Source organism: Cladophialophora carrionii (genome assembly GCF_000365165.1).
Source record: "Cladophialophora carrionii CBS 160.54 unplaced genomic scaffold supercont1.2, whole genome shotgun sequence".
Lineage (NCBI taxonomy): Eukaryota > Fungi > Ascomycota > Eurotiomycetes > Chaetothyriales > Herpotrichiellaceae > Cladophialophora > Cladophialophora carrionii.
Genome location: NW_008481827.1, coordinates 690,480 through 702,813, shown reverse-complemented (window position 1 = coordinate 702,813; position 12,334 = coordinate 690,480). Strand labels below are relative to the sequence as shown.

The following is a 12,334-nucleotide window of genomic DNA, read 5'->3' as shown; positions in this document are numbered from 1 at the left end:
GCCCCAGTATGGAAGAGTCCAGAATACGTGTCACATTGTCAGGAGCGCAGGGACTAGAAGACAAAAATAATGCTTTTCAATAGTTGCCAATGACTGTTTCGCAATCCCAACCCTCTTCCCGCAAAAGCCTACACTATAGCTTCGCGTTCCATGCTGCTCGGTCTGCCGATTCCAACGGCTTCTCTCGCCCGTCCCAGAAGAGCGGACACAACTGAAACCATTTTTCCCGGCTCGCAATCGAATGCACCGAGCGCTTGTGGCCCAGGTCGACGTACTTGCCGATGACGAGACCTTGGGAGTTCTCGTAGGACAGGATCGTTGCCCCCGTGGCTTTGGGCTCGCCCACGGCGTTGGCGGTGCGCGGGTCGTCCAGAAAGACGTAGTGGATGCAGCTGGAATACCAGGCGTTGACGCGACGGGAGCCGCGAAATGATGCGTCGCCCACGAGTGAGTGCCGGCCACGGTCGTAGTCGCCGGCGTCGTAATGGGCGCCATAGTGATCTTCCTGTGGGATAGAGAGAGAGAAAGACACGTCAATCCTGAATGATGAAATAAAAAGGGGGGGCGAGGGGGGGAACATGCGAGGACTTCTTACCTTTGCCCAGTACAGCTCGAAATAGGCGAAGCGGGTGTTGTCGAAGCGCCCGAACAAGCAGAGAACGTGCGGATCAAACCACAGCTTGCGCAGGTATTCGCGATGCTGGTCCAAAGTCCCGGTCTCGTTCCAGCCTGCCGCCACGCGCGGGTCGTTCTGCCATGTGTTGAAGAGCCTCAGGTGCTCCGGATCCTGCCAGTCGACGACTTCCAGGGAAAAGTGCTCGTCCAGCTCCGGGATGTAACGACTGTAGGCGATTGATCCTGGATGAGGCTTGGGCCGACGGATGGGATGACGCGCGTAGATGGGCTCCTCGGGGAACTTCATGGTGAAGTGATAATTCTCCGGCATGATGGGATACTGGGCCAGAGGCTCCCGTAAAGGACCGTCCGTGCCGTCTCCCACCACCCAGATTGGACGAGGTCCCAGTGGAGAAGCTGCCCCTTGCCAGAACGAGCTTCGAAGGATCAACAGCTCGTCAGACTTTGCATTCATATCGTCCTGGGGCCGCCATGGCTTCGGATGTTCGATGCCTAAGCCTGTGGAGAGTAGTTCTTGGCGAATGGCATCCTTTCCTGCGCCAGACAGACTGAGTCTGAAGTACTCATAGGTGGGGTGGGCGAGATATATCGCGTGCACAACGTTCCAGATCTGACCAAGCGAGGGCGCACTGCTTCCCGCCCATTTGAAGGTTGTGTGAGGACTCCGAACTGCTCGTGCCCAAGCGCTGTTGTTGGAGGCGGGTGGAACCTGGTCCTTTGGCCTGAACGACAGCTCGAGCCATGAGAGCGAGTCGCTATGTAACGGTTTTGGCAACAATCGTCCTTCCACAGGCTGGCTCTCCTTTGTCAAGATGAATCTAGCTGGCTTGGTCTCCGCAACAGGGTGCACTCGATATGTGGTCAGAAACGGGTGTGGCAGCTTGACAAGAGGCCACTTGTATGAAGATGTTGGGTTGTGAGCCATGGTGCAAGAGTTGCACCGAGACAATTGTAACACCGATATAAAAGTCTTGCCCTGACAAATTGTCTCTGGTGCTAGGATCTGAGAGAGGAGCTTTCTGAGAGAAGGAGGGTGGGACGATGACTGGGACCTACATAAAGGGCAAGTAGCGAGGCCTGTCCCCCACTACCCCATCTAGGCCCCTCATTCGTGGGCTTTTGTGGAATTATGGGCGTGCGACCGACCCGAACTTGGTGAGCATTTGGCGATATGCTGAATGCTCTCCTCCGACCGAGGGTCGGACACCTTGGCAGAAAGCTTTTCGGTGGCTACATCCTCATTTTAAGAAAGAAGTTGATATATACTTGAGGCCCAAAGACACAAAGTTCTTGCTTCCAGAGATAAGCTATCGACTTGGACGCCTGTTCCCATGTCTCTCAGATCAAGGCCACTACATTTTCAGCATTTCCACGTCTCTTTCCCGCATGACAAAATCGTCCAGGTCACTTTGAACAGACCGGAGAAACTGAACAGTATCAACAAAGCCACGAGTCGCCAAATCCAACAGATATGGGAGGTTTTCGACCAAGATGAAAGTTTATGGGTCGGAATCATCACCGGCGTCGGGCGAGCTTTCTGTACTGGCGCAGATTTACAAGGTATGTTCAGGTGCCAGGACTGCTCGATAACGACATCTTTCTTGGTGACTACCACTAACCAGAACAATGTCCATGGACAGAATGGAACGAGATGAACAAAACTGGCGTGGTCAACGACATGTCTGCTCCTGGTCTCGCTGGGCTGCCCCGTCGAGCTGGTAAAAAGCCGATCATTGCGGCGGTGAATGGTCTCTGCATGGGGGGCGGCTTCGAGATGGTGGCCAACTGCGACCTCGTCATCGCTTGCTCCTCGGCCATTTTTGCCCTACCGGAAGCGAAGCGAGGGATCGTGCCCGTGGCAGGCTGTCTACCACGGCTGACACGGACACTGGGGCTGCACCGTACCACCGATCTCGTCCTGACCGGCAGAAACGTGGGCGCCAAGGAGCTTCACGACTGGGGGCTCATCAATCGCGTGGTGGAATCAGCTGCCGAAGTTGTTCCCGCGGCAATTCAAGTCGCCCAGGACATGTGCAGGAACAGTCCGGATGCGTTGATTGTTGGCCGGCTCGGTATTCGGCAGAGCTGGGAAACGGGGAGCGTGGAGGAGGCCGTGTCGATTCTTGCTGATCAATGGTACCCTCGCCTCATGGCTGGACCCAACTTCTCAGAGGGGATTCGGGCATTTGTGGAGAAACGGTCGCCAGACTGGATCGATTCGAAGTTATGAGAGGATATTGGCGCTGCACGTCCGGAGACCCTTGTGGTGTGTCGCTACCGTGCAAATCCTCAACCTGTCAGGTGGGCACGAAGTCAATCGAGCACATGGCAGGAGAACACCTATATCGCCACTCTCGCTACATTCTCGAAGTCAAATTCCTCGAGGCGAGAACCTCACCGAGCGAGGCATGTCAGTACGGGAAATATTTCTTGCCCATGTCAGCCAAGTATTGTAATGTCGACGTTTTGAAATGCTTGAAATACCGCGCTTGTGTCGAGAGTTCTTTCCAGTGTTGGTTAGCGTAGCGCATTTAGTGGAGCTCGTCAAGGCTGCGGTCACCCTTTATCCCATCACGCACTTCCCCTTCTCGTCGCAAGGTCACAATTTGTAGCATCATTGGTGCACAACTCCATTTCGGCATTAGAGGAGTGTGCAAAGGTATCGCTAGGAACTTCATGGCTGACAGTCAAGAGCCCCCCACGGCTTCGGTCCTGCCCAACAAGTGGACAGCGTGAAAAAGTGGCGCACTAGAAAAGTAACAAGGACTGCAAGACCACGGATGCACCCATGTAATGCCAGCGATGACTGATGTGCACGACACAAGCTCTCTTATCAATCTTGTCCTTCAATCTTGTCCATCTTATCTGATCTGATTGTTGATTGGAACTGTGACGGTGGATACATTTGCCACCTTCACAAACAAAGCCAGAATGGGTTTACTCGGTTCAAGCCACATGTCTCGAATGAGGTAATTTGATTGATCTGCTGCGGCGTTCTCGCATGGCAAAATGCGGAAGCGAAGTTCTCCCTCGGCAGAATCTGCTCTGGTTATTCCAGGGTTATCCCGGGCCACCTTAGTCGAAGCCGAGGGTGAAATACGGGTTGAAGTAATTTCTTTCAACGCAGGTGCACCTTTTCTTGTCCGGCGACGCGCACCGAGATCGGAGATCCCGTAGAGTCAGGTTCCAGAAGCTGCGAACATGACAGCCTGATAGACCACGTGAGTGTGGATGATGCGCTGCACAATGTCAACATAACGTCGACAACTGAAGATTGGGCTCTAGAGCAGGAGGAGGCTGAACATTGGGACTACCGAGGATTTCTGAGCTTCCCGTTGCGATGTCTCTAGCCAGCACCACTGAGACCACGTCATTTCCACCTCCGACGGTTCTGTCCATTCTTCATGGCAGTTCGGAGGTGCCATTATTAGATTTTACGCTCGGCGAACTGTTAGATTTCCAGTGTGAGAGGTATGGGAATAAAGAGTGCTTGGTGGTTCCGTGGACAGGCTGCAGATGGACCTACGCCCGTCTCAGGAAGGAAAGCATTCGGCTTGCCAAAGCCCTTGTCGCTCGAGGGCTTCGCCCAGGGGATCGAATCGGTATCATGGCCGGAAACTGCGAGCAATATGTCTCGGTCTTCTTCGCTTGTATGAGGCTGGGATGTATCCTGGTCATTCTAAACAACACCTACACTGCGTCTGAAGCGTCATATGCTCTGGAGTTCACCGGTACGTTATCCTTCACGCCTTTTGCCATGGGAGCCCGCTCCTGATTCGAAGTCACAGAGTGCAGAATACTGTTTGTAACTCCTCGAATCGGCCACCACGACAATGGGCAACTTCTCCGCCAACTGAGGGAGAAGCCAGGCACGATCGAGGAGATTATCATTCTGCGAGGCCCACGCAGTCACTTCACTGCATACGCAACACTCCTAGAGACAGGAGCAATCGAATCCGATGAAGGTCTAGAAGCAATCTCGAAGGCATTCGGCTGCCATGATGTTTGCAATCTCCAGTTCACGAGTGGAACGACAGGAAACCCGAAAGCTGCAATGCTGACACATCAGTAAGTAGCTGAGAGCCACTCCTGTAACGAGAAAACCCTGGGTTTGACTGGACAACTGACTCGTATTGCCAGCTCCTTGGTCAACAACAGCCGCTTCATTGGTGACCGCATGGCCTTGACGGACCAAGACGTGCTATGCTGTCCACCACCGCTCTTCCATTGCTTTGGCCTGGTGCTCGGCCTGCTGGCCATTATAACCCACGGCGGAAAAGTGGTCTATCCCGCCGAGACCTTTGATGCCGTTGCGTGTCTGGCAGCCATCTCCGAGGAGCAATGTACTGCCCTTCACGGTGTGCCAGCAATGTTCGATTCCATTTTCAGCCTGCCCCGACCCGGGGACTTTGATTGCTCAGCCTTACGAACCGGTATCATAGCAGGCGCGCCCGTACCTCGCCACTTGATGGAACTCATGGTCAACGAACTCGGCATGACCGAGTTCACCAGTAGTTATGGTATGGGCTTTGCATGTCACTCAGCCAAGACACCGTTTGAAGACTAACGTCCAGTGTGATCAGGCTTGACCGAAGCTTCGCCAACTTGTTTCAACGCTTTCCACAACGACCCCACAGAGTTGAAGCTCACCACTGTGGGCCAAGTCATGCCGCACGCCCATGCAAAGATCGTGGACCGACATGGAAGAATCGTACCGGTGGGTGAGCGCGGAGAACTCTGCATCGCCGGCTATCAACTACAGCGGGGGTATTGGAGAAACGCGGACAAGACGAACGAGGTCATGATCCGTGACGCCGACGGCGTGCTATGGCTGCATACCGGCGACGAAGCCGTCTTTCATAGGGACAAGACGTGCACCATTACGGGTCGGTTCAAGGACATCATCATCAGGGGTAAGGGTTACAATGCAACCATTATCGCTCGAGAAAGTCGTGTGTATACAGGGAGAGCTCTCGCTTACTATTTATTTCTGCTAGGTGGAGAAAACATCTATCCCTTGGAGATCGAAAGTCGTCTGGTCGAGCACGAGGCAATTGACCGCGCCATCGTCGTCGGCATCAAGCACGCCCGCTACGGCGAAGTCGTGGCTGCATTTCTCCAACGCAGCGGCTCGACTCCTGCAGCAGACCAGCGAGGAGGCAGTGTTGGAGCAGGAGAATATACGGGTCCGACTGCTCATCGTCCCAGCGACGAAAACATCCGTGAATGGGTCAGGCTGAAGCTTGGTAGACATAAGGCGCCGGCGCACATTTTCTGGCTTGGAGAAGATGGCATTCCGGCCACGGTGCCGCTGACCGGGAGTGGAAAAGTGAGAAAGTTCGAGCTCGCGCGGCTGGCGGGGCAGTTGGTGACTCAAGGGAGACCGAAGTTGTAGGGACTAGACGTAGTGTGCGATGGGAGCATAACTCCGAAAACCCAATGCATACTCTATGTACGAATCAAAGGAGCAGACAGTCCTATGTATATATATGCACTGCTCCAAAGTCCTCATCTATGTCGCGCGATTCTGAAGGCGGCCCATGTTTACAGCCTTGCCGACCTCCCCTCCTCCGACGTGGTCTGCTCGGTCCTCCGACGCAGCACGGACTCTGCCAGACGTCTACTTCTCTCTGCAAGAGTCTGCAGAAGGCTGTCGTCATTCTGCCACTCCAATTGTTAGTAGTAGTAACACGGACAGAAAATTCGCTACTTACTTGGTCTCCACCATCGGCAAGCGATCCTTGAAGCCAGATCCCACACCCCGGCGCGAGGACGGCTTTTCTGAAGTTAATGTGGTAGTCGCGATCAACGGTGATACTGGGCCCATCGAGCAGGGTTTGCAAAGGCTTGAGGGCTCTATAATGAGCGTGTTGTCCGAAGCCGGTCGCGGAAATGACGGCATCGAACGTTGCTGGCTCTCTGAGATTTTCAGGACTTTGCACGAAAAGTCGCACGCGCCCGTCATCAGTCCTCTCCGCATGTACGACTTCATGTTGGAACCTGATTTGGAATCTCCACTTCTTGTGGTCCTGCTCTTTGACACTGAAGTCATACTGGGCATCGTATATCTGTGCCAGGAGGCGCGGTTCAATTGCCGAACTAAAGGTCAAAGGCGAGGTCGCATTGACTTCCCGTCTCCTGATCTCGGGTGGTATGTTTTGTGCCCCGGATGAACTGGGCAGCGTGATGCTTTCCAACAGACTAGATTTCGCTATAGTATTAGGAAGCGAAAACCAGTGATGGATGCCTAAGAAGCCGACTTACAATGGCGTCTCGTCATCTCCCCGAAGGACGGCGTCTTTGGTGAACCAAACGACTTCGTGCTCTCCCCATATGCCATGGAGCTGGGCAAACGCCTCTGCCGCGTTTTGGCCATTTCCTACGACGGCGATGCGCGCTCTTGGATTGTCGCGTAGTAGTGTTGGAATGGCTTGCTGATACTCTGACGAGTGCAGGACGAGCGTTTGGAGAGCAGGAGCACGGAGAACCCTTGGGACATGTGGATGATTCGACGCAGCGTAGACGACCTGCTTGGCTGTGACCGCATTCTTTTCTCCCGTCACGGCATCCACAAAGACCACTTCCCACACCGCCACGTCCCCTTTCCCGTCTCTCAACGGTTGCACACTGGTGACCATCTTGCCGTACAGGACTTGCGCTTGAAGGCTAGTTGCACACCATCTGAGATAATCACTGAACATTTCCCTCGACGGGCGAAGCTGAGCGCTGTTCGCATATAGGATGAGCCGATTGGTCGCATGGAGGTAGTTCAGGAACGTGAAGCGGGAACGCGGATTCTCTGAGGTGATCAAGTCGTTGAGAAATGAGGTCCTCAGTCTGGAGGCCGGTGTACTTCGGAGCGGCTTCCAGAATGCTTCCAACTGCGATTCCAGGAACAAGGTATCCTTGCTGAGCCCATTTCTTTCGTTCAGAGCGACTGCGTTGGCGATGCCGGTGAGGTCAAAACCGACACACACCAAGTCGAGTGCTGGTGTATGGGTGTCCCTGTTGCCATCCATGATTGTGCCTGTGCCTGGCCGCTATATCATCATTATCGTATTGGAAGCATTGATGTGGCCTCGATCGATGACATGGAAGGATCGACGCTCTCAGAACGATTTCATGGTCAGATCCTTCCCCTCGCCGTGTAGAGTGATGCAACCAAGCTGAGCCCCTACCAAAGGACCCCATCCTCCGACAGTAGCACCTTCCTGATCCCGACAATGGGATCATAACACGACCATGGGAGAATTCGGAAAGCCATTGAAACCTTGAACCGTACGGGTACAATACTGAAATTACGCCAAGGTCATTACCTGTACTAGCGGCTGTATTCTTGCAAGAGTGGGGGTCTCCGAGCGGATCAGATAACTTAATTTCTACCTGTCCCAAGGAGAAATTTGATCAGATAACGAATCAAGATCCACTCGCCCACGTTCGGTGTACGTCCCAGTGGGATACCCACCCTGTGCCGGCCCGTTTACGCCGAGCTTGCTTGATCTAATGAAGCCCCTCCAAGCATCTAGACCCCAAGACCCATGCCAGGTCTTCGTGATCAAGAAAAATTTTCATCTGATAAGATTATCGTCGTTTCATTCTGCCTTGCGTGGGCATTCGCTGTGTGCACCCATGGCATCATGGGGTGGGGCTCCAGAGCGTCTTCATTACCGAGTGAACAGAGCTGGGGGCTTGTGCCGGGCGCGATGAAAGAGTTTGCTCCGACCTCGGACTTTACATTTCTCTCAAGTCGGTAGTGGACATGGCGACAAGACAATAACGCTGTACCACAGTAATCACTTATGCCAGCCAAGTCTTGTTTGGCGGCGCTCAATCATACCAGGTGGCCGGAGTTCTCGATCGCTATTGTTTGACAGGTACCCGGTAATGGATGCCAGCTTCCGTCCGCTCACCTCCAGAGTGTCGAAGCGGTACTCCTCTTCCGGGTAAGCAAAACTGATGTATGAGGACGTGATTGGATTTGATAACCGAACCCTACCGACAACCACGTAGTTACGGAGCCACGGGACGCACGTCATGGCTGAGGGCTGAAGCACGTCATTGCTCTCGCACCCCCTCTCGCACACCAGCTTCACATGCTACCCAGCCTACAGTTTGGACTCCGGGCTTAGGCCGCTACAGCTATGACAATCGAGCTATCCCTGTAACGGTCTGCACCGTCGCTCATGTACCTACCTGTGGCTTGACCACATGAGACTAGTCGATGCAAGAGTTCTTTTGAAGCCCGCGGAAATCTTAAGACAGAAGGCTTTTCGCTCTTGGCCATCCAGAGCCATGGTTTAATCGAACGTACAAGCCGAGGCAGACGAGCAAATCGCGCTCAACGACGTTCTTGTTGTGAGTTGGCATGTCGTGACGGATCCGACATCGGTGTTCAACTTGAGCACTGGCCTGATCATTGATCTCGATGCCCTGCTTGGCTAATTGGTCGAGGCCTCGATGGCATAGCACGACACGGCCTTATACCTGGGCCGTTTGAGTGAACCAATCCATCCACGTTGAAGTTCCTCGTCCACTAGAGATTCCCATTTGCATCGACAATTGGTCGTCAGACACACTATCACTATGTCTGCTGCTGGAAGATTCAAGCTCAGCTCGCTCGGGCAGTTTCTGCGACCAGATGGTAACGATATCGCTGTACAAAGCCGCGGAAGCACCGTGTTGGAGAATGCCGACGACAAGAATGCTGCGACTCACACACACGATCCCGTCAGTAGTAGTCGTGGAGACGACGAAGCTCAACCAGAGTTGCCAGCCCAAGATGCCCAAGAAGGCGTGAAAAGAGTTGAAGCAATCACGCTGGCATGGAGTAAGACGTCCCTAATCATCACCTACATATGGTATGTCTTCACAATTGAGATTGCGGTATCTTTGCTAACCCGTCTGAATAGCTTCTATCTGCTGTACTTTGTCAACGCCTTTCAGTTTTCCATCACGGCCAATCTTACACCATACGTGACCAGCGGATTCGAATACCACTCTCTCATCCCAGTCATCTACATCGTCTCCAGCGTGATGACGGGGGCTGCCTACCTGCCGATTGCCAAAATGTTGGATATTTGGGGCCGGCCAGAGGCGTTTCTGTTCATGGTCGGCCTGGGGACACTGGGCCTCATCCTGCAAGCCGCCTGTACAAACATCCAAACATTTTGCGCAGCCCAGGTATGTCACCCCGCCGAGCGAATCCCACATATTCGGTCATGTCAGATCACTGAATGGGTTAATGTAGGTCTTTACGAGCATCGGATTCACCGGTATGATATATTCGGTGGACGTCATGACAGCGGACACGAGCAAGTTGAAAAACCGGGGCCTCGCTTTCGCAGTCACCTCTTCTCCGTACATGGTCACCGCTTTTGCAGGGCCCAGCGCCTCCGAGGGCTTCTACGAAGACATCAACTGGCGTTGGGCGTTTGGGACCTTTGCCATCGTCACCCCCTTTGTGGCTGCGCCCTTGTACCTCGTCATGCAATATAACTTGCAGAAAGCCAAGAAGCAGGGATTGTTGGACAGGCCCAAGAGCGGTCGAACATTGGGTCAGAGCATCTGGTTCTACATTATTGAATTTGACGGTGAGTGACCTTGCCCCCAACAAAAGCATCACTGGGAAGGAATATGTTGATGAAATATTCTCAGCTTTTGGTGTTATTCTCCTCGCAACGGGGCTGGTTCTCTTCCTTCTGCCCTTTTCCCTGGCCCAATCGACCGCGAATGACTGGGAATCAGGGTCCATCATCGCCATGCTAGTCGTGGGCTTCGTGCTACTGCTTGCATTCGCCCTCTTCGAGCGATACCTCGCACGCAAGCCTTTCATTCCGTACCAACTTCTCGTTTCGCGGACCATTCTCGGTGCTCTCCTCCTCGACGCGGTGTACCAGATCGCGTATTACTGCTGGGCCAGCTACTTCAGTTCATTCCTGCAGGTCGTTAACAACCTGACGATCGCGCAGGCGGGCTACGTGAGCAGCACCTTTGACATCATCTCGGGCCTGTGGTTGCTCTTCGTGGGCTTCCTCATGCGCGTCACGGGCCGCTTCAAGTGGCTCTTGCTGTGTGCCGTGCCGCTCTACATGCTCGGCGTGGGCCTGATGATCCACTTCCGCCGCCCGCACACCAACATCGGGTACATCATCATGTGCCAGATCTTCATCGCGTTCGCGGGCAGCACGATGATTCTGTGCCAGCAGGTGGCCATCATGGCGGCCGCGGAGCACGGGCAGATCGCCGCCGTGCTGGCCATGCTCGGCCTCTTCGGCTACATGGGTGGCGCCGTGGGAAACAGCATCTGCGGCGCCATCTGGACGCATTCTCTGCCCAACGCGCTCCAAAGACTCCTGCCCGACGACCTCAAGCCGCAGTGGGAGACCATCTACGGCGACTTGACCGTGCAGCTGAGCTACCCGATGGGCAGCCCCGGGCGCGAGGCCATCATGGAGGCATATGGGATTGCGCAACGCAGGATGTTGATCGCCGGTACCAGTGTCATGGGCCTGGCACTGTTCTTCGTCCTGATGATCCGCAACATCAATATCTCCACCAAGCCACAGGTCAAGGGTGTCTTGTTCTAGAACAGGAAGCAAGCGCATCGTGATGCGGTGGAGACTGACTGATACTTGAGTACCGGGTGTCACCTGCCCTCAATCACTCGGAAGCAGTCAGTACTCCACTGCACAGCTTCTCCCAGAGACCGGACTGGAAAGAGACGGTATACCCATGCAGTTTCACGCTCCAAATAGCTAGAACCCAATCTCCATCTTCTTCACATTTGAGAAGCCCATATTGATCTGACGGGTCAGTCAACCGAGCCAGGTCTCTGCACCTCGTCCGTCCGGTGCGCGTGGCGCAAGAAATATGTAGTCAGAGGTGTCAGCCTCCTCGGGTAGATACCAGGAGTGCCGTTGTCGCACACTGTGCCTGTCCATGTGTCCTCTTGTGCACATAGAATATTGGCTGGCTTCAGATAGATTGGCGCACTGACGGTGCCAGCGACTGTCGCCTCGAGAGGAGATAAACAGAGGGTACAAGAGGGCACCAAGGTGAATTCGTCCGCTTATGTCGCAGGCCATCTTCATATGCGGAGTGTGCGCGTTGCTACCTATCTTTTTACGCCTTTTGGCTCTCGTGGAAGCTGCTGGTAGGCTGTCGCTGTATACCTCTGATATGACACGTGCAGACCGAAGACACCGCACTAGCCTGGCTACTGTGCATGACGTGGACAATTGACAACGAGGACCGTCTCGGGACACGCAAAACCATTCCGAGGTCATGATTTAATTTCAGCACCTAGCTTGCAAGAGCACCTGAGAGTCATCAGGACTATGCTTCCACAAGGGCTACTTCTGGCTCGAGATATCCCCACCGCCTTGGCCGAACGAAAGAGAAGTTTGATATACTTGTTCTTTGGCCGTCAGCGGCGCCCCTGAAACGGCTGATCGAAGAGATTCAGTAGCTCCACATGTCCAAGTGGTCACCATACCCACATGTCTACCACCCGGGGCCCATATTAGATCGGCAGAGGAATCGACGATGACTGATAATGGCCTCTCGACCGTCGCAGCCTAGATCAACAGTCTTACTTGATGATGATGAACCAAACAAAGAGATTGTAGTTGACATGAACGACTTCCTTCACTAAAGACAGCCAGACACTATGCAAATCGTGGTATTCCTTCTCGACGCG

The 12,334-nt window shown here is 54.0% G+C and overlaps 5 protein-coding genes across 5 annotated transcripts; 3 read left to right on the top strand and 2 right to left on the bottom strand.

The window, feature by feature from the left end:
• Positions 1-133: 133 nt before the first annotated feature.
• Positions 134-1,561, bottom strand: G647_02319 (uncharacterized protein; the record flags this gene model as incomplete). Its single annotated transcript, XM_008726669.1, has 2 exons — positions 134-505; positions 596-1,561. 2 exons carry the CDS (start codon positions 1,559-1,561, stop codon positions 134-136), a joined length of 1,338 nt encoding a protein of 445 aa, XP_008724891.1.
• A 406-nt stretch (positions 1,562-1,967) lies between these two features.
• Positions 1,968-2,866, top strand: G647_02318 (uncharacterized protein; the record flags this gene model as incomplete). Its single annotated transcript, XM_008726668.1, has 2 exons — positions 1,968-2,196; positions 2,277-2,866. The coding sequence occupies 2 exons, from the start codon at positions 1,968-1,970 to the stop codon at positions 2,864-2,866; spliced, it is 819 nt and encodes a 272-aa protein (XP_008724890.1).
• A 1,110-nt stretch (positions 2,867-3,976) lies between these two features.
• Positions 3,977-6,031, top strand: G647_02317 (uncharacterized protein; the record flags this gene model as incomplete). Its single annotated transcript, XM_008726667.1, has 5 exons — positions 3,977-4,367; positions 4,425-4,704; positions 4,777-5,156; positions 5,220-5,549; positions 5,634-6,031. 5 exons carry the CDS (start codon positions 3,977-3,979, stop codon positions 6,029-6,031), a joined length of 1,779 nt encoding a protein of 592 aa, XP_008724889.1.
• A 149-nt stretch (positions 6,032-6,180) lies between these two features.
• Positions 6,181-7,655, bottom strand: G647_02316 (uncharacterized protein; the record flags this gene model as incomplete). Its single annotated transcript, XM_008726666.1, has 3 exons — positions 6,181-6,297; positions 6,351-6,837; positions 6,901-7,655. The coding sequence occupies 3 exons, from the start codon at positions 7,653-7,655 to the stop codon at positions 6,181-6,183; spliced, it is 1,359 nt and encodes a 452-aa protein (XP_008724888.1).
• Positions 7,656-9,219: 1,564 nt separating this feature from the next.
• Positions 9,220-11,222, top strand: G647_02315 (uncharacterized protein; the record flags this gene model as incomplete). The annotated part of the gene is made up of 4 exons (XM_008726665.1): positions 9,220-9,494; positions 9,546-9,816; positions 9,884-10,226; positions 10,291-11,222. The coding sequence occupies 4 exons, from the start codon at positions 9,220-9,222 to the stop codon at positions 11,220-11,222; spliced, it is 1,821 nt and encodes a 606-aa protein (XP_008724887.1).
• Between the last annotated feature and the right edge of the window lie 1,112 nt (positions 11,223-12,334).